Source organism: Mobula hypostoma, chromosome 20 (genome assembly GCF_963921235.1).
Source record: "Mobula hypostoma chromosome 20, sMobHyp1.1, whole genome shotgun sequence".
Lineage (NCBI taxonomy): Eukaryota > Metazoa > Chordata > Chondrichthyes > Myliobatiformes > Myliobatidae > Mobula > Mobula hypostoma.
In genome coordinates, this window is record NC_086116.1 from 13,314,571 (window position 1) to 13,340,375 (window position 25,805).

The following is a 25,805-nucleotide window of genomic DNA, read 5'->3' on the forward strand; positions in this document are numbered from 1 at the left end:
ATCTGCTGATGAGATTCAAATAGAAACTAGCTCTGTGAGGTCATCCGAAATTTTGTTATGACCCTATTCATCGGAACATCTTTGTGCTCTGTGCGAAAAATAAAATTCTTGGCCCATGTCTTTAATGTGCATTCTGAGATTGTGACATAGGTTTTACTAAATAATTATTTTTGTAGGTGATGTCACATTAGTGCCTTTGCTGTCTGTAAAATGGCTTTTGTATCACCAACAGTAGTTATTCTGTACTTCGGAAACACTTTGTCGATTATAGATCACTTTGTTTTTTTTTAATCATTGCTTCAGTTGAGGGGTGCTTTTCACTAGTGTTCAGCAAATTCAGCTACTTTTGTTTTTCTAAAAAGCCTCAGCCAAGAGTTGCATCAAATTGTCATCACTATAAATTACAGTTCACAATGATTGGAAATCATTCCAAGTCACATGATTTGATTCAAATTTACCACTTTTTGCTCGGTCATTATCATCATCAGCATATTCCATAACCAAATAGTCTTGCTTAATAGTCTGTATGCAAATGCTGAAGGCGATGTGACGGATTCTTAAGGTGAAATAAATGAAACTGTAAATTCTACATTGCCGAGATTTACTGAAAAAGTTAGTTTTTCTCCCTGGACATTTGGGGTATTTGTTTCAGTTTTATACAGATAAAACTGAGAAGTTTAAGCCTTAGCACATTGGTATACCCTAAGACTGAGAGAGGGGTTATAAAAATGTAGGACTTTCTTATTTTATAATCAACATGAGTGATCCTTACTGATTAGGAGATTGATTTCATGTCAGCCTTGTTTCAGCTATGAAGCTCTCATTGGCGCTCTGTTGTAATGTACTGATTAGATCTTTAATTGGGAAGACTGCAACCTCATGCAAGTTTTAAGAGGGAAGGAGATTCTGGTCAGTTCCATCTCTCCACCTGACAATAAGCAAAGGACAAATATCACCTCGTGTCCTCCTGAGAGGTGATTTGACATAAAAAGCAATTTCTGTAGACTCTTAATAGTGTCAGAACAACACCACGGGGAATCATGTTGCAAGTCTCCACAATAAGCAGTACAATTCCCTACACACACAAGATGCATTGACCTGGAAATTGAACAGCATAATGCTAACCTTTTATTCTGTGTTAAATGATTACAAATTGACTTAACTGGAGTGAAAACAGTAGCCAACCATTATCATGTCAGTCACAGATGGGATGATATCATGCAAGTGGGAACCTTAGATGAAATTATCCCAGGACAGAATAGCATTGGTCGTTGTACGTTTACTGGTGAACTGAGAACTCCTTAGGGCAAAAACCTTCCTTAACTTTTATGTTTTGTTCTGCTTCACCCAAAGAGCATCAACACTTCTCACCGCAGCATCTGGTTTTTTTGCTCCCGACTCCTCCCTAACCAGATTTTAGATTCCCCCTCTAACCAGACCCCCAAACAACCAAGATTCCATCCAAGTCTCTGCTGGTCGAGCCCCACACTGTATCCTCTGGGCCTCCCCATGCCTGACCTCCAGGCACCCATCCTGTGCCTGATCCTCTGATCTTCTTCCTTCGGGCCTGATCTTTGAGGCAGCTCCATTGCCCCATCTTCTAACTACAATCTTCTGTAACCCCGACCAAATATAGTCTCTATCCTAGAGAGCATATTTTCACCTCTAAAAATGTTCATGGTTACTGGTTTGCCCTTGAAGCTTTCACCTCCACCATAATAACATTTTGCAGCATCCGAATGCACAGTGAGAAAGGTCATTCTAGTACTGGACCTCACAGATTGACTAGGTCTTTGCCATTATCTGTGTAGCCTAACTCAATGAAAAGCTAGTACTTCAAACTTACAGCAGCAATATGATCTCTGTTAACCATTCCTCCAACTGTTGGTAACCATGCCTCCAATTGTTGGCTAGAAATACGTGGCAGCACGGTTAACATGCGAATGCAACGCGAGTGACATGGGTTCAATTCGGGTTGATGTCCGTGAGGAGTCTGTACGTTCTCCCCGTGTGGGTTTTCTTTGGGCGTTGCGGTCTCCTGCCACATTCCAAGGACAAACGAGTTTGGTTAATTGACCGCATAGGTGTAAACTGACATCATGGGCTCGTGGACTGGAAGGGCTTTTAGCCATGTTGTACATCTAAATAACAAATAATACCAGAGTGCCGTCAGCAATCCACCCCCATCTTTCTATCTCAATTCCTTTCTTTACAGGCTTCTCAAACATCTACATCTTCCACCAAAGCTGTCGACAAGGTGACTGAGTATTTCATCAGGGCACCAAGAAAGGCCACTCGGACCATTGAGTTTATGTTGCAGCCGTCGTCTTAAATGTATTGCCACCCACATGCTCATGAACCTCCTGCTGATTCTCCCAGCACCCACCTACAGTTTACAGTGGCCAATTAACTTACCAACCAGCAAGCCTTCAGAATGTGGGAGGAAAGCAGAGTAGCTGGGGAAAACCCATTCTGTTAAAACCCTCGGACAGAGGAGCTGAATCAGGCCATTTGGCCCATCGTGTCTCCTCCACCATTTGATCACGGCTGATTGAATGAGGGAGCAGACTGGATGTTAAGAGAATGCAGTCTCCACATAATCAGCACCAGAGGACACAACCAAAGCCAGAACAGTGAGACAGCAGCACTACCCGCTGCAGCACTGTCCTGACATCCTTTCATGGCTGGTTGTCAATTTTTCAGTATTGAGCAACACACACAAAATCCTGGAGGAACTTAGTGGGTCAGGCTGCATCTATGGAAATGAATAAACAGTCGACGATTTGGGCTGAGTCCCGTCTCCGGGACTGGAAAGGAAGGTGGAAGATGCCAGAATAAAAAGGAGGGGGGAGGGGAAGGAGGAGAGTTTGAAGGTGATAGGTGAAGTCAGGTGGGTGGGGAAGATAAACTTCTGGAGAGGAAGGAATCCCATAGGACAGGAGAGTGGACCATAGGAGAAAGAGAAGGAGGTGACAGGCAAGCAAAAAGAGGCAAGAGGCCAGACTGGGGAACAGAAGAAGAGGAGAGTGGTGGGATTTTTTTTTACCAGAATGAGAAATAGATATTCATGTCACTAGGTTGGAGGCCACCCAGACAAAACATAAGGTGCTGCTCTCCACCCTGAGTGTGGCTTCACCTATCACCTTCGATCTATCCTCCTTCCCCTCCCCCTATCTTTTTATTCTGGCATCTTCCCTTTCCCTTTTCAGTCCTGAAAAAGGGCGTTGGCCTGAAACATTAACTGTTTATTCATTTCCATTGATGCTGTCTGACCTACTGAGTCCCTCCAGCATTTTGCATGTGTTGCTTTGGATTTCCAGCAATTGCAGAATTTCTCATTGTTTCTGATCCTGGAGTTAAGGTAAGTCACTGAAAAGGGTAGTTATACAGCAAGGAAGCAGACCCTTTTGCCCAAATAATCCACACTGAACTAGACACTCATCTATGCTATATTCATGAACCCACATTTGGCCCTTATCCCTCTAAACTCTCCCTATCTTGTCCCATCCAAGTGTCTTTTACATGTTGTTAATGCACCTGCCTCAGTAACTTCCTCTGGCAGACTGATCCATATATGTGTTAAGAAGTTGCTATTCCAGTCCCTTTTAAACCTCTCCTCTCTCACGCTGGACCTATGCAGTCTTGTCCTTGATTCCTCCCCATGGGGAAAAGGCAGCATGCATTAACCTTATCTCTGCCTTCATGGGTATATACTCCTCTTTACCATCACCACTCATTCTCCTGTTCTCCAGATAATAAGGTCCCAGTCTAGTTAACTCAGTCTCCATAATCAAGTCCCTTAGGACCTGGAAACATCTCCTCTGCACTCTTTCCAAATTAATAGCATCTTTCCAATAGCAGGAAACCAAAACTGAACATGTTATTCCAAAAGCAGCTTCACCAGTTTGTGCTACTGCAGCATAACATCTCAAGTTGCATACCCAATGTCCTGACTAATGAAGGTCAGCATGCCAAAACTCTTCTTTACCCCCCTGTTTGTCTGTGGTGCCACTTACAGGGAACCACATACCTAGACTCCTTAATCCCTCTATTTTGGCTGATTGGCTTGTTCCTGCTTTTATATCCCAAGTTCTCATGCTTGGTAATGTTCCTGTGGAGTGTTTTAGGATGTTCTCCGATGGAAAGGATACTACATAAATGCAAGTCGTTGTTGTATCAGACTTAAAAGAGTATGGGAAATAACAGCATAACCTTCAGCTGCTGGCTCATCACTCTAGAACAGTCTGCACCTTTACCCATCAACAAAGCTATTGTGCTCCCTCCCAAATCCGGTCCGACCGGTATCTGCTGTAAGTTACTCTGTGCGTATGACAAGCTGTCTAGCGATGAAAGTATAAAGTTGCAGCAGACTGCCCTCATGCAGGCAGATTCAGACATGACTGTGCCAGGGCTGGTTTCTCATGTCGTCCTACCTCCCGTGTCTCCTTCAGTTTCACCGGCTCACAGACCTGGTGAGTTCAGTCATTTCCACCCAAACAACGATAGCTCATGTCAGCAGGAAACAATTTCAAAAACAGAAAGGTTTGGAAGGCTCTGCGAGAATAAAAGGGGTTTGTGAGATCATGGCTAGCTGTAGTAGCCGGTCAATGGGACACAATGGGGCCTATGACCTACTTTGTGCTGGCGTTAAATGTGTGTTGGAGGATTAGCCACTCACTTGTGCAATTGGCCAGAAGGAGATGAGTGCAGTTCATGCATCACACGTACTTCCTTGTCATATGGAACCAAGTCCCAATCAGACTACTGCAGCTTATAAAACCACTGCATTCTGCAATCGTTTTCTCTGTAACCTGTTCTTTGATTCTACCACCGCCGACGTTAAGGGCAATTTTAACTGGTTATTTAACTAACCAACTTGCATGTTTTTGGAATGTCGGAAGAAGCCGCAGCACCCAAAGGAAACGTAAAGGGCTGCATAGTAGCTTAGCGGTTAGCACAACACTTTACAGTGCCAGCTGAAAGATTTGGGGTTCAATTCCCAACGATGTCTGTAAGAAGTTTGTACGTTCTCCTCGTGACTGTGTGGATTTCCTCCAGAAGCTCCCGTTTCCTCCCACATTCCAAAGACGTAGGAGTTAGGGTCAGTAAGTTGTGTGCATATTACGTTGCCACCAGAAGCGTGGTGACACTTGCGAAACCCCTCACTGATTTGATTTGATGCAGATGATGCGTTTCACGGCATGTTTCGATGCACTTGTGGCAAATGAAGCTTATCTTTAACGTTTCACAGTGAGAACAAGCAAACTCCACACAGACAGTGATCAAAAATGAGCCTGAGTAGCTGGAGTTGAAAAACAACAGCTCCAGAAGTCATATCACTGTCTCCCCTGTCTACCCCTATGCATGAAAGGAAAACATTTTATGTGTGAATCCCACTGAGGATGCGAAGCTCCAGCTTTGTCTTCCAGCAGGTGAGGATTTTGAGACAGACTCATCATTACCCATTTTCCAACTTTGCTTAATTACCTTAGGGATTGTCAGTCTTCTTTAAATGGCAGATCACCATCTGGTGGTGAGTTTAAGCTGCTCATGCATAAAATTAGTTTCTGTAGTTGATCAGTCTGAAATTTGCAGCAGGATTGTCTATGCCTGAAAATATCTAATTTAAAGTCTTTCATAAATTGTGTATATGTATATCGACTACTTTCCAGTGTCGGTAATGCATATGTCACTGCTGCAGCCAAAAAAAACACTTCTTATGAAGCGCAAGAGGTTGAGAAATAAGAACACTATCATACTTATCCGGAGAACAGGAAGTAGTCAACACCTAAGATTAAATGGAATTATTTTCAGTTGTGATTGTATGCAAAATTAAGGTTGGCCATCTTTCAATATTAACCTGGAGCACCTAAGAATTGAAATTAATCACTAGGGCTACCCAGGAAATAACTATAGTTGGAATAAAAATCTAGCATTTAATAAAAAAACAAACACTTTTTCTTACAAGTCAGAAAAATATTGGACATGGGTTCAAAAAAAATGCTCTTTGAGAGTTACGTTTAACTTATTAGATGATTAAAGATCATTTTCTGATTGGTGTTGGTAGATGATGTTCTGGACGTCTAGATTGCAGTTCAATGAGGGTCAAGGTTTCTGCAGGGTCATTGGTCATTGGTCATCTCCAGAAATCGTCACCTGAGTTACAACTCTACATGTAAATATAAAACTACATTAAAAGTCATGTCTCTCTGGTGGAGATAACTAGCAGCCTCTCAATAGCTAATGGCATCGAAACACTGACAATTAATTATGTAACCACCCCCTTAAGGGACCTTTCTACTGCATTTATCAAATAGTTCAAGCCAGATGTACTCTACATCAACATAGATTAATCATTTTTATTCCTTTGTTTACACATGGATTCACCTGCAGGATACCTATGGCTTTGGGGATTCTCTGAGAAAAATATGAAGAGCCTCATGATTGTTGCTCCCTGTTCCATTTCTCACCATTTCCCAGAGCACTGGAGAGGACACTTGGGCTCAGACAACTTGTACATCCAGTAACAGTCATGCATTGCTCTCTATTTCCAAAATCCATTTCCCCTGAAGTTAATAGAAAACTGGAATTGCCACAGTGTGTGTGATGTGAGTATGTAACATTCCAGTGAAATTGCCTTTGTTTCATGGCGTGCAAAATCTTATAGGAATAAAATCTCTCAAAAGTTGTGGTGGGTGAAGAGAGGAGAATGTGGACATAAAGGCAGAGGGATTGGCAAAGGGAATGAGGAGGGAGGTGAAGGTTCAGGAGGGGGAGGAAATGGGAAGAGGGAGGAGGGTAAGGGGAGAGTGGGTTAGGAGATGGGGAGAGGGAGCAGAAGTGGAAAGAAGGGGAGAAATAGAAAGGAAAAGGGAGAGTGAGATGGGGAGAGAGGGAAAAGAAAGGAGGAGTAGGGGGAAGGGAGAAAAGAGCTTATTGTTATATGTGCAAGTACAATGAAGTTCAGACATAATGAAAAACAGTTGTAGCAGCATCATGGGTAGGTTCAGACATGAAATTCAACAGATTAACAGATTTTCAGAGAGAATCAAGGAAAGTGGGGTTAATTCAGAGCAATAGCTTTATAGGATCTCACTGGATGCAGGTGGATGCTTTCCTTGTGTCATGGATTCTTGATTACCTGACTGGCAGACCACAGTACGTGTGCTTGCAACACTGTGTGTCCGACAGAGTGATCAGCAGCACTGGGGCTCCACAGGGGACTGTCTTGTCTCCCTTTCTCTTCACCATTTATACCTCGGACTTCAACTACTGCACAGAGTCTTGTCATCTTCAGAAGTTTTCTGATGACTCTGCCATAGTTGGATGCATCAGCAAGGGAGATGAGGTTAAGTACAGGGCTACGGTAGGAAACTTTGTCACATGGTGTGAGCAGAATTATCTGCAGCTTAATGTGAAAAAGACAAAGGAGCTGGTGGTAGACCTGAGAAGAGCTAAAGTACCGGTGACCCCTGTTTCCATCCAGGAGGTCAGTGTGGTCATGGTGGAGGATTACAAATACCTGGGGATATGAATTGACAATAAACTGGACTGGTCAAAGAACACTGAGGCTGTCTACAAGAAGGGTCAGAGCCGTCTCTATTTCCTGAGGAGACTGAGGTCCTTTAACATCTGCCGGACGATGCTGAGGATGTTCTACGTGTCTGTGGTGGCCAGTGCGATCATGTTTGCTGTTGTGTGCTGGGGCAGCAGGCTGAGGGTAGCAGACACCAACAGAATCAACAAACTCATTCGTAAGGCCAGTGATGTTGTGGGGATGGAACTGGACTCTCCCACGGTGGTGTCTGAAAAGAGGATGCTGTCTAAGTTGCATGCCATCTTGGACAATGTCTCCCATCCACTACATAATGTACTGGGTGGGCACAGGAGTACATTCAGCCAGAGACTCATTCCACCGAGATGCAGCACAGTGCGTCATAGGAAGTCATTCCTGCCTGTGGCCACCAAACTTTATAACTCCTCCCTTGGAGGGTCAGACACTCTGAGCCAATAGGCTGGTCCTGGATTTTTTCCTGGCATAATTTACATATTACTATTTAACTATTTATGGTTTTATTTCTATTTAATTATTTATGGTGCAACTGTAACGAAAACCAATTTCCCCCGGGATCAATAAAGTATGACTATGACTATGACTACTATGGATGATAAACCGGACACTTGGGTGCAAATGGTCTGTCCTGAAATATTATTTTCTTATATTCTTCTGATACTTTGTTTCCTTTCTGAAGTAAACCTCATGAGTATTAACCATTCGCTGAAGCATCCAGCAAGTATGACCCTTCCAGAAGAAGAGTATCTGCCTGAAACATCAGCTGTCCATATCCCACCACGGATGCTGCCTGGCCTGCAGAGTTCCTCCAGCATATTCTCTGTTGTTCCAGATTCCAGTCTGCGGTCTCTTATGTCGCAAAGAGATTATTCCACTAATGTTAGCCAGCAGAAGGAATGCCAACAAGCTAATTAGCAAAAGTGAAGCATTGTGGACCTACTCTCACCTAAGGCTTGCTCTTAGAGGGATAGTTTAATGCTACCTTCACTACTCAGTGACTTGATTTGAATACCACATCAAACTCACATAAATTTACATTGCAAAAGTCATTATCCCCCCTTTCTTGTAATTAGAGCCTGAGCGCATTTGTGAAGGATTCGGCGAGATCTGTTGAAAATTATCCATTCTCTTTCAACAAAATTTCTGGTCCTGATCAAAGAATCAGACTGTTTCTGAATATCCGCTTGTGAGCATCAATCCATTGGAAGCACTCAGCAGTTTGTAGTAATTGGTTGAGTCAAAGCTGCATGTGGGGATTATTATTCCCCTCGACAGCTCATCAGTATTTTGGATAGAGATGAGAAACCTGTTGTCTTTAGAGTAATATATTCATGTAGCAGTTTTCAAAACTGATCATTTGTTCTATGGCTTTCAAGAGGTAGAGGATGAGATTGATCTACCAGCAGCTACCACCGAATCGACTGGCCAAATGGCTTTCTCCTCTGTCATAATTCTCCTATGGCTTCTGTATATCCAAAACAAAAGGCAGTTTTGGTCCTTCTAGTGTTAATTATATCTTTGTTGGATTACCTTAACAGTTGTTGAATTTGCTTCTTGTGTTCCAAAAGGCTTGCTGAATTAATTGGCATTACGACATGTAGAAAAAGTTGAGAAAAGGTTACCGTTCTTAATCATGCTGACTGGTTGTTTTATTGGTGATTCATTCCTGATTTTGCATTTGAGTGAAGCTTCACACTGGGAGCTAGATGTACTTCACCTTATTCTTCTTTCACATATCCCTGTGAATTCCTTCTGAATAATGTAACTGATTTTTTTCCCCCAGCAGAGTGGCCACTATCATTTATTTTGCATCAAATCCTTTAATAAGTGCACAAGCTCCATGATAGTAGAACATGTCAGAAGGTTTGTATGCAGTAAGTGCTGTCACTTTGAATGTTACATTAGTCACTAGGAAAGGAAATATTTCTCATGTGGCCAAGTAATATCTGGACAAACTAGAAATGATCAGAACAAATGCTGAAAAGGTATTGTCAAATGCTAGATTGCATCTGCTTTGACCAGAAAAAAAATTATGTTCCAGGAAACCCTATACAGACACTAACTGATGATTCAAATTGCTTTCAAATGGACAGAACTTTTTACTGTTTGTCTCACTGACTGGCAGGTCTTTGTAGTGGACATCTTATCCATATGCAGTGGATTCTCAGACACATCAGGACCAGTATACTTTTGGCCCAGTTAAGCAGCTGCCCTAATTAGCCTAAGTTTCATGGAAATAGTTTAAAAATATAAAAACAAGTCAAACTACCATTTAACTGAGTAACAAATTATGTATTTAAATGAAAAACAGAACAAATTAGAATGTTACCAATACTATAAAACTGTGTGTTAGTTGCTAATAATTATCAATGGAGGAATTCATCTAGTGTATGCTGCTGTGTTCCTTTGATAGACGGTAAATGAACAAATTCAGCACAGACTCCTAGTGCAGCTAATGGACTGCCTTCATTCAATGTTTTGGCAATTGCTTCCTTCAAATCCTCACTTACGTTGCAACATTCAAGGTGGTTGTCGATACCTTCAAATTCTTTGTGGCTTCCTAACTTTTTGAAGTATTGAAATCATTTCATTTTAATGCCGGGCCATTTCTGGCATCTGCAAGCACCAGTGATTGAAATTCCAGTGAGCAACATAGTTCTGAATTGTCTTACTGCTTATTTCTCACCAAGTATCAGTGACAAAAATCACCTCTTTTTGAACTCAAACACACGCATGTAACTGACGATATTTAAAAACTGTTCACTTTAAGCACTATGTAGTGTCTAATGGTCACACAAGTGCACACAACTGACGATAGTTAGAAACTGTTTTTCAGCTGTCTCCAATCCCAATTAAATGGCATGGCATGGTCCTAGAGGACTGGAAGATTGTAAATGTCACTCCACTCTTTAAGAAGGGAGGAAGGCGAAAGAAAGGAAATTATAGGCCAGTTAGCCTAACCTCAGTGGTTGAGAAAATGTTGGAGTCTATTATTAATGATTAGGTTTTGAGATATTTGAGACTAATGATAAAATAAGTCAAAGTCAGCATGGTTTCTATAAAGAGAAATCTTGTCTGACAAACGTGTTAGAATTCTTCGAGGAGTAACTAGCAGTGTGGACAAAGGAGAACAGAGGAGAGGCAGTGGGTGTCACTTACTTGGATTTTCAGAAGGCATTTGATAAGGTGCCACACATGAGGCTGCTTAACAAGATAAAATCCTATGGCTTTATAAGAGAGATACTGGGATAGATAGTGGAATGGCTGACAGACAGGAAACAGTGAGTGGGGATAAAAGGGGCCTGTTCTGGTTGTCTGCCAGTGCCTAGTGGTGTTCCTTGGGTCAGTATAGGGACCGCTACTTTTCACATTGTTTGTCGGTGATTTGGATAATGGAATCGATGGCTTTGTGGCAAAAGTTGCAGATGATATGAAGATTGGTGGAGGGGTAGGTAGTGCTGAGGAAACAATGGGATTGCAGCAGGACTTAGATAAATTGCAAAAATGGGCAAAAAAGGGGCAGATGGGATACAGTGTTGGGAAATGTATGATAATATATTTTGGTTACAGGAACAGTAATGCAGACTATTATCGAAATGGGGAGAAAATTCAAACATCAAGGGTGCAGAGGGACTTGGGGTCCTCCTGCAAGTCTCTGAGAAGGTTAATTTGCAGGTTGAGTCTGTGGTGAAGAAGCCAAATGCAATGTTGGCATTTATTTCAAGGGGAATAGAATATAAAAGCAAGGAAATAATGCTGTGCCTTTCTAAGACACTGGTCAGGCCGCACTTGGAGAACTGTCAACAGTTTTGGGCTCTATATCTCAGAAAGGATGTGTTGTTATTGGAGAGAGTCAAGAGGAGATTCATGAGGATGATTCCAGGAATGAGGAGAGTTTGGCAGCTTTAGGCCTGTACGTACTGGAATTTAGAAGAATACAGGGGGAGCTCATTGAAACCTACTGAATGTTGGAAGGACTAGATAGGGTGGATGTGGAGAGGATGTTTCCTATGGTGGGCATATCCAGAACTAGAGGGCACAGCCTCAAAATTGAGTGGTGACCCTTTAGAACAGAGGTAAGGAGGAATTTTTTTAGCCAGGGAGTAGTTAATCTGTGGAATGCTCTGCCACAGACTGCAGTGGAAGTCAAGTCTGTGCATATATTTAAGTTGAAATTTGACTGTTTCCTGTTCGGTCAAGGCATCCAAGAATATGGCGAGAAGGCAGATGTACGGGATTGAATGAGATCTGGGATCACCTATGATGGAATGGCAGAGCAGACTGAATGGCCTGAATGACCTAATTCTGCTCCTGTGTCTTATGGTCTTATAGCGTAGTGTCCCAAATAAACAAAGAGAATCCCAACTGTTCTCTCAATTAGTTTCAGTTTTGCCCCCAAAAAGCAGCTGCCCCGATTAATTGATGGCTTAATTAACTGGAATCCACCGTATTAGGTATTTCCATAAGGAAATCAGCTAATTGATGCAACTCAGTTTTTGTTCATAGAACTTCGTGATTATCAACAGCCAGATGATGTATGGAGATATAAATATCTTTAACTTGCTGAGCTCGGTGACCTATTGCATCTGTAGCACTGAAGAATAAAGTGATTATGAAGGAGGAATGTCCCACTTTACTGTTTTGTCCACAACACCTGCCCTGACATTTTATCCTGGTGCTTTGACTAGACAAAAACTTAATCTGGAATTGGAGGTGACTGACACTAGATTTTAGCCACTACAAAGTACATTGACCAATTCACTCACTTTCCATTTTATTCAGACTGTACCTGTTGTTGTTGGACAACCAAATTCAGGTCCTGGATGGCATCAGTTATTTCCTTGGTTTCCACTGAATAAAGCATGTAGCAAATGGCTTTAACCTCCTCAACAATGCGACTTGTGCTGTTCTGTAAAGAACCAAAAGAAGGGCTTTAAAAATTGTCCAATGTTAATACTGTGCATAAACACGAGGAATTCTGTAGATGCTGGAAATTCAAGCAACACACATCAAAGTTGCTGGTGAACGCAGCAGGCCAGACAGCATCTCTAGGAAGAGGTACAGTGGACGTTTCGGGCCGAGACCCTTCGTCAGGACTAACTGAAGGAAGAGCTAGTAAAAGATTTGAAAGTGGGAGGGGAGGGGGAGATCCAAAAGTTGGCCAATCACCTGTCCAGCTCTTGGCTCCATCCCTCCCCCTCCTGTCTTCTCCTATCGTTTTGGATCTCCCCCTCCCCCTCCCACTTTCAAATCTCTTACTAGCTCTTTCTTCAGTTAGGCCTGACGAAGGGTCTCGGCCTGAAACGTCGAATATACCTCTTCCTAGAGATGCTGCCTGGCCTGCTGCGTTTACCAGCAACTTTGATGTTTGTTGCTTAATACTGTACACTTAAGGTTCTCCTGGTAATGCAGTTGACTTTTCTACCTGAGCAGCTGCCCCAGACGAAAGTATTCCATAGCTGGACCTTCCTAGTTTGTTCCAGAATAAGTCTCCCTTTGTCACTTTGCACCAACAAAGGCCGATCATTCAAACTCAGAAGTGGAAGAATGTGGATTTTTGTAACTTCTGAGAAGATATATATTCTCTTCCACCTCTTACAGCTTCTCTCCTTTCTGGTGTCCTTAGGAAATACCACATGTTTAGGTAGTCCCAAGAAATCCTCTTCATTAGGGAAGACTGCTTGCTGGAATTCCTACTTCTTCCTTGATCACCCCTAAGAAATTCAGAGAACCCTGGGTACCTTGACAAGTACATGGATAGGAGAGGTTTAGAGGGCTATTGGCCAAACAAAGGAATGTGGGACTAGTTTGCTGGACAATGCAGTCATCATGGACAAGTCGGTTTGAAGGTCCTATTTCTATACTGTAGTAGTAACAGTAGTACTATTACTACCACAACTACTAGTATTAGTAGTAGTAGTAGTAGTAGTAGTAGTAGTAGTAGTAATTGTACTAGTGCAATCACTTGAGTCGAGTAATATGTTCTTCAAAGGGGAGTTGTCTAGTGGTGGGTCCCCTGTCGTATGTAGCGGCTGATCCAAGATCCATGTAACTGGGATTTTCGGGTGGATTCCCTTTATATAGAATGCTTGAGTGTGAATCTGTCTAACATGGGGAGGCTGATGTACGGGCAATCATCACTCGGTCCTTGACAGATCGAGATCAGGATCCAGCTACGGTGCTAAAGAGCAGTACTGGCTCACTTCAACCAAATCAGCACAGTCCGGGGATCCATTACAGGACACAAATAATTTGTCTGATGTATATGAGTGAGGTACGTGAGCTAGTTGCACCCCAGACTTCTGAGATTGTCATTCTGTGGAACTACCCAGTGTAAACTGGATATAGATTGTTTGTTTTATGTTACCCTTACTTCATCTCAATGCCCCAGAATGTCATCTCTGTTAGTGAGGGCTCAGTTTAGTTTCAATCAGTCCTTTTTCATTAAAAGGATTGAATAGATGAAAGAATGCTATTCACATTTGCAGAAGGCCAAGAAATGTTTCAAAGACCTGTTACACTTTTGTATGTAAAAATCCAGAGAAGAAATGAAATGCAAATCACTCAACTGCTTCTTAATAAATTAGAGATTAAATAGTGACATTTACAAATACAATACTATGTTCAGATGCAGTTTTTAATTTAAAATGCTTATTGTGATCAGGCTGTTGAGACATGTTCAGTTTCACTGCTGCAATTGTTTTCTTGAATCAAAATGATCGTGGAACCATTTCGGCATATTGCACCCAATCACCACAACACCAATTGGGGTCAGGTTGTATTATACACTCTCAATCAAGCTACATCAGCTTCAAGTGCAATCAGAATAAAGAGGCTGCCAGTCTAGGTATGCTCTCTATTACCCAGCAGCATTGCAGCAGAATTTCCAAACAGCTTTGATTTATTTTCAGATTATTGTGCCGGAATAAAGCAGACCATCCACTTCAGAGGTATTCATCTCCTCCATGAATTGACCTTTTATTCTCACATCAGCACACCTCACTTACTGGCAGGTTTCAGGCTCAGCAGAAATGCTGCTGTTTGACCAGGCTTGGTTAACTTCTCATTTCCCTCACTCCCTTCATTAACCCTTAGCTTGCCCTTTCTCGTACAGACCCAGAGCTTGTCACGTCAGAATGACGGGCAGAACAGAATTATTTATAATTTATTTTTAATAATATGTGACCTAAGACACAGAATGGGAGAAAAGATTGTGCAACAGATATAAGAGTGAGTATGAACAAGGAATAGTAAGAATGATCGGAAAAGGAAATAGCAAAACTGGGTGAAAGAAGAATAATTTAGAGGAGCAGTGAGAATGATTGTGAGTGAAAGTGAGAATAACTGTGTATGGGAGGTTGAAAGATTTTATGAAGGGAATGGTGAAAAAGATTGACAGAGTATGAGGGAAAGAGTTTGAAAGTCAGTCCAATTTGAACTGTTTTTTGATTGTAATTTTGAGGAAAAAAAAGAATATATTAACACCAGAGCATGCACTAGTTATTTGACTAATCCATTGGTGGGAGGGAGCCTTTCTATCTACCCGACAGGACAGTCAAGCCTTATTTTAATGGCTCAACTGAACAAAAAGGTACAGAACAGTTTGGATCGCCATCATGAACACAGGGAATTCTGCAGATGCTGGACACCTTGAGCAAAGCAGACAAAGCACTGGAGGAACTCAGCTGACAGGCAGCATCTATGGAAGGAATAAGCAGTTTTGGGCTAAGACTCCTCACCAGGACTGGAAAGGATAGAGGCAGAAGCCAGAGACCTGGTGACTAGTCTTGGTCAAAATGTCCACTATTTATTCCCTCCGTAGGTGCTGCCTGACTTGGGGTCTCCATCAGTTCTGTTTTGGATGTTAGCCTGGATTATGCCCTAAACCCTCTGAGTGGGGTAAGAATTAAATGACAGACTTCAACAGGAATGCTGCTACCATACAGGGAAGTAACCACGCTGCAACAATGCACAACTTGCAGGATGTCTGCACTGTAATAGCTAGGCAGATACTATGGCGCACACTGTGAACGAAGAAGAAAACAGCTGTATAACAAGGTTTTCACTGGGTCTTGCTACATGTGACAATAATAAATGACTACCCCTCCCAGGGTTGGATAGATAACGACCCTTAAGGGGGTTGGAATCTCAAGCACTTAGTCATTGTTTGAACCACACCTTACAACATTTCAGCCCAGATCTACCTAACTGCATACAGTGGATATTTGCGCATAAGCAAAATGCAAGGCAAAGTGAAAACAAACACTACAAAATTGAATACATTTTAGCCGAATCAGCACTATACTGAAATAAACCTTCCCCACTCCTTAACCTTCAAGGCACTGAAGTCATTTACATTTCAGCACATTCTTGCAAGTGAATAATTGTATTTGAGATTCAGCACGTGCCAGTTATAGGCTTTCTGCATAGCTAATTTAAAGGTCAAATGTCAGATTATTCCTGATACTTGCAAAGTTTTCATAATGAAAAAGAACTTCTGTTTTGAAATCTTCTTGCAGTGTTTTTGCTACTTAAATTTCAATGAGAGTACAAATCAAACGAATATGATATGCTTTAGTGTATTTTAGCATCTTACCTGACCGGTCAACAAACTCTTCAGCTCATCATGATAACTACTGAGTTTTGAACTCAGAACTTTACTGTGGAAATAAAAGTTTCCCATTTACCACAACAAAGAAGCACAAACTTATGACTTTTTACGAAATGCTGCTAAACTTAAAGCTTTTGAAGGTTAGGAAAACTAAATCTCTATGAAACAGAGTTCAGGTATAAAATAACTGCTGAACCTTTTACCTTGAATTTTGCAAAACATGACTTTGAAGATGTGAAGGATTACAAACATAATTACGATATTACATTCACTTCTAAACCACTTGGAAGGTTACAAATTAAGGCAACAGCAATCTTCATGTCACATGTTACGAGGCTAAGATTAAAATGGTGGCTGGTTATTCCTTAAGGGATCTCAAAATAGAGAATAAAGTTTTGTTTAAAATCTGGACCAGACTTATCCAGAATTGGCAACCGGTGATCATCTGAAACTTGTACCAGCTGACCTGGGAAGTCAATGGAAGTAGTTTCTGGGGCCTATTGACACTTGATCAGGTTACTCCACAGCCTGGTTATCCGAGAAAAGGTATCACCCGCAGCAAAGTTCAATTAAGGGTCAGAAAGTGCATTGTGTGTGTAGGAGAGAGCCAGACACATTTATGGTGGCATGGAAGCCTGCTGGCGCTGATTTACACAAGGTAACTTCAACATACTGTAGGTAAGTAGATAGAGGATAAATCAATGCTCCAGAAAGGTGGGGAGATAATTGGAAAGAGTTGAGGGTAGGGCTAGGGGCAGAGACATTGAGGAGAAGAATAGGTTTAAAGAAAGATTGTTAACTTACTTTCTTGCACCAGGCAGTATTGCTGAAAAAAGTGCTAACAGAACAATAATAATTATTACAGCAATAATAAGGGGAACCTGAGGGGGAACTTCTTCACTCAGAGGGTGGAACAAGCTGCCAGCAGAAGTGGTGAACATGGGTTCGATTTCAATGTTCAAGAGGAATTTGGATAGGTACCTGGATGGGAGGGGCATGGGGGGGCTATGGTCCAGATGCAGGAAGATAGGTCTAGACAATTGAGCATAGACTGGATGGACTGAAGGGCCTTTTTCTGTGCTGTCGTTCTCTATGATTCTCATGTATTTTGGCATATAAAATGCATGACTCAGCAGGCCGCCTACTGGGCAAAAGTAAATAGACAAAACATTGGGAAGCTCTTGTTTTTAGGAGGGAACAGGAAGTTGGTAGGGAAAAACAGCTGTACAAATCAGATCCCGCTGAGGTTCCATTGTATATCTCACCGTGTTACAATTAATCCCCCGCAAGTCCTCTGGAAGCAGAGATGAGCTCTCACATTTTTGTCCAGGGCAAGAACTCCATTCATCAACTCTTACCTGGAGAGGCCCACTTTACAGACACCAGTTTCCATGGCAAAAGACTGAAGTGCAGATGGATCCTGGTCATCCATATTCTGTTGGATAGATTTGCAGGATACAGTTACATGGGAGACACAGTTGATATTAGGGCTAACAGACCATTCATAGATCTTTGTTTCCAAAATAAAAATGCAATGAAAGAAAGTGCAGAGAAAATTTCTGACTTACCGTTCGAGCCAACAGTCGTTGAAGGTGACTGCGTCTAAGCAGCTGTAGCTTAATGTCTTTTCCAAGCTTCACGTAAAACTGCAGGCACTCATGACTCCCTAAAGTACAGGAACTACACCAACAAGATATAATTAAAGACATAGGCAGTTATAATGTACTTTTTATAGGCAAACCTGTGCCATTAAATCACACAAATCCTGTAAGCTGCTTGCAAATTCCTTTTGGACCCAGCAACACTGTGTTTCAAAATGAAAGGTGAGATGGTGAGTGAAGTTACGGAAACATACCTCTCAGCTTCAATTCCACAAGGAACAATAGTTGGAAAACTTCCAGCCACACTTCTTATTTCCCTGACTTATCTCCTGGCTATAAATATGATCCTGAAGTAATGTCTAGAGTTTAGATGCCAGCATTGTTGTCGTAGGCTGAATGGCTCCTACTGTCACAGAGTTTCTTCATTGTATGAAATACAATTTCATACAACATAAGAAATAGAAGATTACAGCACGGTATAGGACTTTCTTCCCATGATGCTGTGCCAACCTTTTAAACTTCTAACCCTTCCCTTCCACATAGTCATCTATTTTACTATCATCTATGAGCCTACCGAGGGATTTCTTAAATGGTCCTAATGTATTTGGCTCTACCACCACCCCTGGCAGGGCATTCCCCCTATTCTCTTTCCTCCAATCACCTTAAAATTTTGCCCTCTCATATTAGCTGTTTCCGCCCTGGGAAAAAAGTCTCTGGCTATCCCTCAACATCTGCCTCTTAACATCTTGTACATCTCTGCCAAGCCACTTCTCATCCTTCTTCACTCCAAAGAAAATAGCCCTACCTTGCTCAGCCTATCATCATAGGACATGCTCTCTAGACCAGGTAGCATTCTGGTAAATCTCCTCTGCACCCTCTCTAAAGTTTCCACATCCTTTCAGTACTAATTTCCTAAGTTCAGTTTTGCAGCATCACATAATTAACTTAACATTAACTAACAATAATGAGAATATGTTGCACATGTGAGGCAATATTTAACTCATTGATGGGGCCAACAAAGATAATTGTAAGTCTTTAGGATCTGTAAGCAAATTAATTTTCAGCTTTAAAAAGATTTCAATTTCAAGATAACATTTTTATTTTAGAACGTTTGTTATCAGTATCTATCCGAACCATCTGCAGTAAGTGACTCACCTCCTGACATCCCAGTGTTTTTTCACCATTTACATAGCACATATTAGGAAGGTGTTGGAATACTCTCTACTTGCAAAGCTGAGTGTAGCCCCAATGACCTTCAAAAAGCTCAGCATTGAACAGGACAAATCAGCCCATTGCTTGTAACACCATCCACCATCCTATATACTCATCCTTCCCTCATTAATGCACAATAGCTGCAGAGTGTGCCATCCACAAAATACTCAACAGTTACTTGCCCAGGTGACTCCCAAACTTGTGACAAGAGTCTCAGGCTTAGTGACACACTAACACCTTCCAATAAACTTCCATATCACATTTCATCCTGACTTGGAGATGAATCACTGGAGTTAAATACTGCTCTGCCCCAGGAGCAGTATTTTTCATCAGGACTGGAGAGGATCAAGAAGGCGGATAACTTCTATCATTCCAAGAACCATGAGCGATGGGAAATAAATGCAGGCCTCATCCAGATGTCAAAAAATGACAGAAGAATGCGTTGTCTGTGTAAGGCAGGTTGAAGACTGAGGATGGAATGAGGTGGTTCTGGGGAAGGGCTGATGCCTTTAAAATAACTTCCCTTTCATCTGAAGGATTTACTCCATTCCAGCGGAAAGCTTGTAGGAGGTGAAGTGCAATGTTGTGGTGAGGAAGATTGAGAAGCTTTGAGCAATGAAACTGCTGGGCTTAGCCCCAGTTTGCACTCAACTCGGGTGTGTGTTGGATCCTTTGGTTAGAATTGTGACTTGCATGCCACCATGAAACTGACATAGAGATGAATCGCAGAGGTGAGCCCAATGTAGGAAGGATTCTGCACTGTCTGTCCCGTGGAGTATGATTCATGTACCCCAGTGATCGCCAGAGTACATGCTAGTCATAAACACAAAATAATCTGCAGATGCTGGGGTCAAAGCAACACTCACAACATGCTGGATGAACTCAGCAGGTCGGGCAGCATCCGTGGAAAAGATCGGTCGACGTTTCGGGCTGGAACCCTTCGTCAGGACTGAAGAGGGAAGGGGCAGAGGCCCTATAAAGAAGGTGGGGGGAGGGTGGGAAGGAGAAGGCTGGTAGGTTCCAGGTGAAAAACCAGTAAGGGGAAAGACAAAGGGGTGGGGGAGGGAAAGCAGGGAGGTGATAGGCAGGAAAGGTGAAGAAGGAATAGGGGAAAACACAATGGGTTGTAGGAGGAGGCGGAACCATGATGGAGGTGATAGGTAGCTGGGGGAGGGGGCAGAGTGAAATAGGGATAGGGGAAGGGAGGGGGAGGGAATTACCAGAAGTTGGAGAATTCTATGTTCATACCAAGGGGCTGGAGACTACCTAGACGGTATATGAGGTGTTGCTCCTCCAACCTGAGTTTAACCTCATCATGGCAGTAGAGGAGGCCATGTATGGACATATCGGAATGGGAATCCGAATGCTGGTGGAGCTTTTGCTCTCTGTGTGATTTGAAGGGAGGGGGCACAAGGCCATCAGCCCATCCTGTAAAAAACAGAACACATTGTGGAAATAGTAAAGGAGAAATCCATTTGTACTGTGTGTGATGGTTAACAGGAGTTGATGACCTTCAAGACTGGTAAAATCCAGAAGTAAACTATTAAGTGCAAGTTACAAGCCAAAATTCAAAACTTGCACTTGGAACGGCCAATTTACAGTAGAGTTAGCTCGGGTCATGGCAGAGAAGCAATTAATAGCATACGATTTTGGGAAGGCATTAGGCAACATTTACAAAATCTAATGAACATCGATTTCTCTAACTTCCTGTAATTTCTACCCCTCCTCCCTCTTTCTTTTTGAATTCCACATACTGGCTCCCCTCACACCCCTTCTCTTTTCCTCACCTACCCTTTACCTCACTAGTGCCCCTCCACCATCCCTTTATCCCATGGTCCACTCTCCTCATCTATCAGATTCCTTCTTCTTCAGTCCTTTACTCCGTCCACCTTTCACCTCCCAGCTTCTCATTTCATTCCCTCTCCCCCACTACCCACCTTCTGCCTCATCTGGTTTCATCCAACTTGTACTTCTTCCCCTCCCCACCTTCTTATTCTGATTTCTTCTCCCTGCATTTCCAGTCCTGATGAAGGGTCTTGGCCAGAAACAGCAACTGTTTATTCCTCTCCACAGATTCTGCCTGACCTGCTGCGTTCCTCCAGCATTTTGAATGTGTTGCACAAGACTAGTCTGAGGTACACTTAGCAGGGATGTAGATTTCTTGTTAGAGGATCAACGTTACTACCACAAATGTATACGCAGTGAGCTCAATCCTTGAGTTAGAGCCGTGATACATCAAGGTGGGTGATGATCTGTTTCCTTCAATGCATCAATTGGTCATGCACAATGTAAGACATCAAAAGGATCATATCAACATCCCCATTCTCTGCAATTCATAACTCTGCAGATAAATTTGTCTTCTTCTCACAATGTCAAAGGGAATTTGACAAAATAGATGCAGTCAGCAGGTCTGTCTGAAAATTAACTGCAACCAAACAGTAGCGTGACCTGTTACATTGTCTCACCATCGGGAGCACATGTGGAGGATCACATTCCCATTAATTCAGAGACATCCACAAACTTGGTGAACACCATCAGCAAGACTGAGTCATCAAACCAGGACATGTGGAACAGAATCAACAGAGCTAGGAGTGTCTTCAGGAGCTTGAATATCAAGATACAAAACTACAGAACCAAATTCAATGTAGGTCAGTCCTGTGCACTTTCAAAACTCTCTTATGGAGAAGAAGACTGGGAAATTACATATTTCAATGAAGATGTTTTTATTTCATAGAATTTACCTCAGGAAAATCCTCTGTATCTTCTGGCCCAGAGCTATCTCAAACAAAAAACTGTTATACATTCAAGAAGTTATGAGTTTCTTCACCACCAGGAGACAGTAGAGATGGATTGGCTATGAATCATCACTGGCAAACTGAAAGAAGGACACCTGAAAGCAGCTAGATGAAAAACTGTGAAACCTAGGTGTTGCTGGAGAAACATTGAAATATTTGTCAGGAACAGGCAGTGATTGAAAACCTTCATCATTGCCCTAAGTGCCAGAGGTATGATAAATCGAAAGTAAAATAATTGGAAACCTCCATAATCCATCTCAATTGATATTGCATACTTGCCAGAGAACAGGCAGAAGTAAAGGCACACCTTGAAGATCAAAAGCTTTAGTCACATTCAAGTGACGCAGAACCTTTACCTGAAATGTTAATGCTCCCTCTGCTTCATAGATGCTGGCTCACATGCTGAGATTCTCCAGCAGTTTTTATTTTGATTAACACCCTGAGGGGTCACGATTGACCAGAAACTCAAATAGGTCAGTTATGTTAACACTCTAGCATCAGAAACAGGCCAGCATTTTTTGCAGCAAATGGCTCAAATCCTGATATCCGAAAGACTTTCCACCTGCTACGAGGCACAATTAAGTGTGAGTGCGCACAGTGCTTTCCACTTGCCCAGATCGGTACAGCTTCAACAACATCCAAGAAACTCAAGAAAAAGCAGGTTTTTGATTTGCATCTCACAATCCACTCTAAATGTCGGTTCCCCCTGTCACTGCCCCTCTGTCCTGTGATAAATAAAATCCTGTTACCGCCTTGGTGATTACAGTTGCTTTTCCTGAACCCACCATTTCTACTGGCAAGGATCGAGCAGCAACCTTAATGGTTACACCACCACCTGAATCATATATATATCCACAGAGCCCGACTATACAGTTTTATAAGATTGCTTTTATATTTATATTATATTGCTTTTATGTTTTTATACTTATTGTGTTTTTGTGATACTGCATTGAATCCAGAGTAACAATCATTTCATTTTTCTTTACACAGTCTTTCTGCACTGAAGAATGACAATAAAAAATCTTGAAACCTGAATCTTGATAGATCCCCCCACAAAGGTGCAAATGACTTTGACTTGGAAATAATTGCCTTCCTTCAGTGTAGTAGGATCTAAATCCTGGAATTTGATATACCCAAGGGTATTGTGAGAGCATCTTTACCAGGACTGTGTTGGTTCACAAAGGACTACTTCCTAATAAATCTCGGTTTTTCCAATAATAGCTATGTCCCAAAAAATGAATCAATGCAAAAAAAAATATATAGCTTGCATGAAAAGACGGCAAAAGCCACTAATGACACTTAATATACACATGACAAATCAAATCCAGCCTTTTACTGTCTGAAGAACTACTTTCAATCATGAAAGAGATGGAAGATGTCACCTAAAGAACGTATTTAAAAACTGACTTAATCTCACTAATAATGATATCCTGTTTAGGTTCCCACTGTGACTCTCAGCTCCAGTTTTATCACCATCTTGTTCCAAACATAGACATGAGGAAAATTCTGCCATGTCGATATTTGGCAGTTTGATGCGGGTGATATGTTTGAATGTAAAGAGAAGGATATTAGCCTTACTGTTGTTGAGAGTCAATGAATGATAAAGTGGAACTGTTACTTGCCGCCAAATATTGACTAGATCTTGATCTAAAAATGCACACACTACACTTGACATCAAATAATAATCTGTTCAATTGTGATATCAAAAATCTGTGAAGAAATGGTTGATTGGAATCAGAGGGTGAACATTTTGGCTGCTGCCCATTCCTGAGGAACATTGATATTGGGAGGGGGGGACGTCGACTCAGACCATGAGAGGCCTGCGTCGGGCATTTTCATGCCTTACAAGGCGCAGATTGGAAGTCTGTGTGGGATGCCACTCCTTGCACAGACTAGAGCAATGTGTGATTAAGTGCCTTGCTCAAGGACACAAACACGCTGCCACAGCTGAGGCTCGAACTAGCAACCTTGAGGTAACTAGACGAACACCTTAACCACTTGGCCACGTGACCAACACAAATTGGGAGAGTAGGCAAAAACATTTTCAGTGCATATTCCTCAGCCCTCTTTTCTATAGATGCTTCATTAATGATTTTACCACCATCAGGAAGTCAGCAGTAGTGACCTTTGCAGACAATTGCATGGTTTTCAGTTCTATTTACAACTCTTCAGGTAACGACAGTGTGACAATATTCATACACAAAAATCATAGTATCATTTAAGCTTGAACTGGTATAGGAGGAAATATTTGCACCTGACAAATGGTATCCAAAGGCCATCTCCAAAAAAAAGGGGTCCACACTCCTCTCCTATCAGATTCCTTCCTCTCCAACCCCTGACATTTCCTACCCACCTGGCTTTACCTATCACCTTTCATCTAGCCTCCTTCCCCTCCTCTCACCATTTTATTCCGGCATCTTCCCCCTTCCTTCTCAGACCTAAAGAAGGTCTTGCCCTGAAATGTCGACTGTTTATTCTTTTCCATAGATGTTGCTTGACCTGCTGAGTTCCTACAACATTTTGCGTATGTTGCTTTGGATTTCCAGTATCTACAAACTTTCTCATGTTTATAGTTGTTATCTTTTAGTAACATTCGTTGTTATTATCACCACAAAGTATCATGAACAAAGCGGATGAGCTTAGAGTGTGGATCAGCTCTTGGAGCTATGATGTTGTGGCCATTATAGAGACTTGGATGGATCAAGGGCAGGAACGGCTACTTAGATTGCCAGGCTTTAGATGTTTCAGAAAGGTCAGGGAGGGAGACAAAAGAGACAAAACTGCTGATCAGAGATAGTGTCACTGCTGCAGAAAAAGAGGAAGTCATGAGTCTCCGTGGGTGGAAGTTAGGAACAGGAAGGGGTCAATAACTCTACTGGTTGTTTTTTATAGACCACCCCCTAATAACAAGGACATCGAGGAGCAGATAGGGAGACAGATTCTGGAACAGTGCAGTAATAACAAGATTCTCATGATGGGGATTTTAATTTCCTTAGTATTGATTGACATCTCCCTAGAGTGAGGGGTTTAGATGGGGTGGAGTTTGTTAGGTGTGTTCAGGAAGGTTTCCTGACACAGTATGTAGATAATCCTACATGAGGAGAGGCTATACTTGATCTAAAATTGGGAAATGAACCTGGTCATGTGTCAGGTCTCTCAGTGGGAGAGCATTTTGGAGATAGTGATCACAATTCTATCTCCTTTACCGTAGCATTGGAGAAGGATAGGAACACACAAATTAGGAAAGCAATTAATTGGAGTAAGGGGAAATATGAGGCTATCGGGCAGGAACTTGGAAGCATAAATTGGGAACAGATGTTCTCAGGGAAATGTATGGCAGGAATGTGGCAATTTTTCAGGGGATATTTGCGTGGCATTCTGCACAGGTATATTCTAATGAGACAGGGAAAGGATGGTAGAGTGCAGGAACCATGGTGTACAAAGGCTGTTGAAAATCGAGACAAGAAGAAAAGAAAAGTTTACAAAAGGTTCAAAAAAACTAGGTAATGATAGAGATCTAGAAAATTATAAGGCTAACAGGAAGGAACTTAAGAATGAAATTAGGAGAGCCAAAAGGGGCCATGAGAAGGCCTTGGCGAGCAGGATTAAACCCCAAGGCATTCTACAAGTATGTGAAGAGCAAGAGGATAAGGTGTGAGAGAATAGGACCAATCAAGTGTGACAGTGGAAAAGTGTGTATGGAACCGGAGGAGGTAGCAGAGATACTTAATGAATACTTTGCTTCAATATTCATTACGGAAAAGGATCTTGGTGATTGTAGGGATGACTTACAGCAGATTGAAAAGCTTGAGCATATAGACATAAAGAAAAAGGACGTGTGGGAACTTTTGGAAAGCATCGTTGGATAAGTCACTGGGACCAGACGAGATATATCCCAGGCTACTGTGGGAAGCAAGGGAGGAGATTGCAGAGTGTCCGGAAATGATCCTTGCATCATCAATGGGTATGGGAGAGGTTCCGGAGGGTTGGAGGGTTGCAGATGTTGTTCCCTT

At 42.0% G+C, this 25,805-nt stretch overlaps 1 protein-coding gene across 8 annotated transcripts in view; it reads right to left on the reverse strand.

Annotated features, from left to right (window-relative positions):
* LOC134359336 (phosphatidylinositol 3-kinase C2 domain-containing subunit gamma-like) overlaps positions 1-25,805 on the reverse strand; it is a 285,734-nt gene that overhangs the window by 200,246 nt on the left and 59,683 nt on the right. For all 8 annotated transcript variants that reach the window (XR_010021088.1, XM_063072428.1, XM_063072427.1 and 5 more), the window contains exons 6-9: positions 17,753-17,864; positions 17,543-17,619; positions 16,170-16,233; positions 12,363-12,482 (exon numbers count right to left, since the gene is read on the reverse strand). Coding sequence is in view for 7 of the 8 variants with exons in the window: in XM_063072428.1 (XP_062928498.1) it covers positions 12,363-12,482; positions 16,170-16,233; positions 17,543-17,619; positions 17,753-17,864 (373 nt within the window). In the remaining variant the exon portion in view is untranslated. The remainder of the gene's footprint in view (positions 1-12,362; positions 12,483-16,169; positions 16,234-17,542; positions 17,620-17,752; positions 17,865-25,805) is intronic.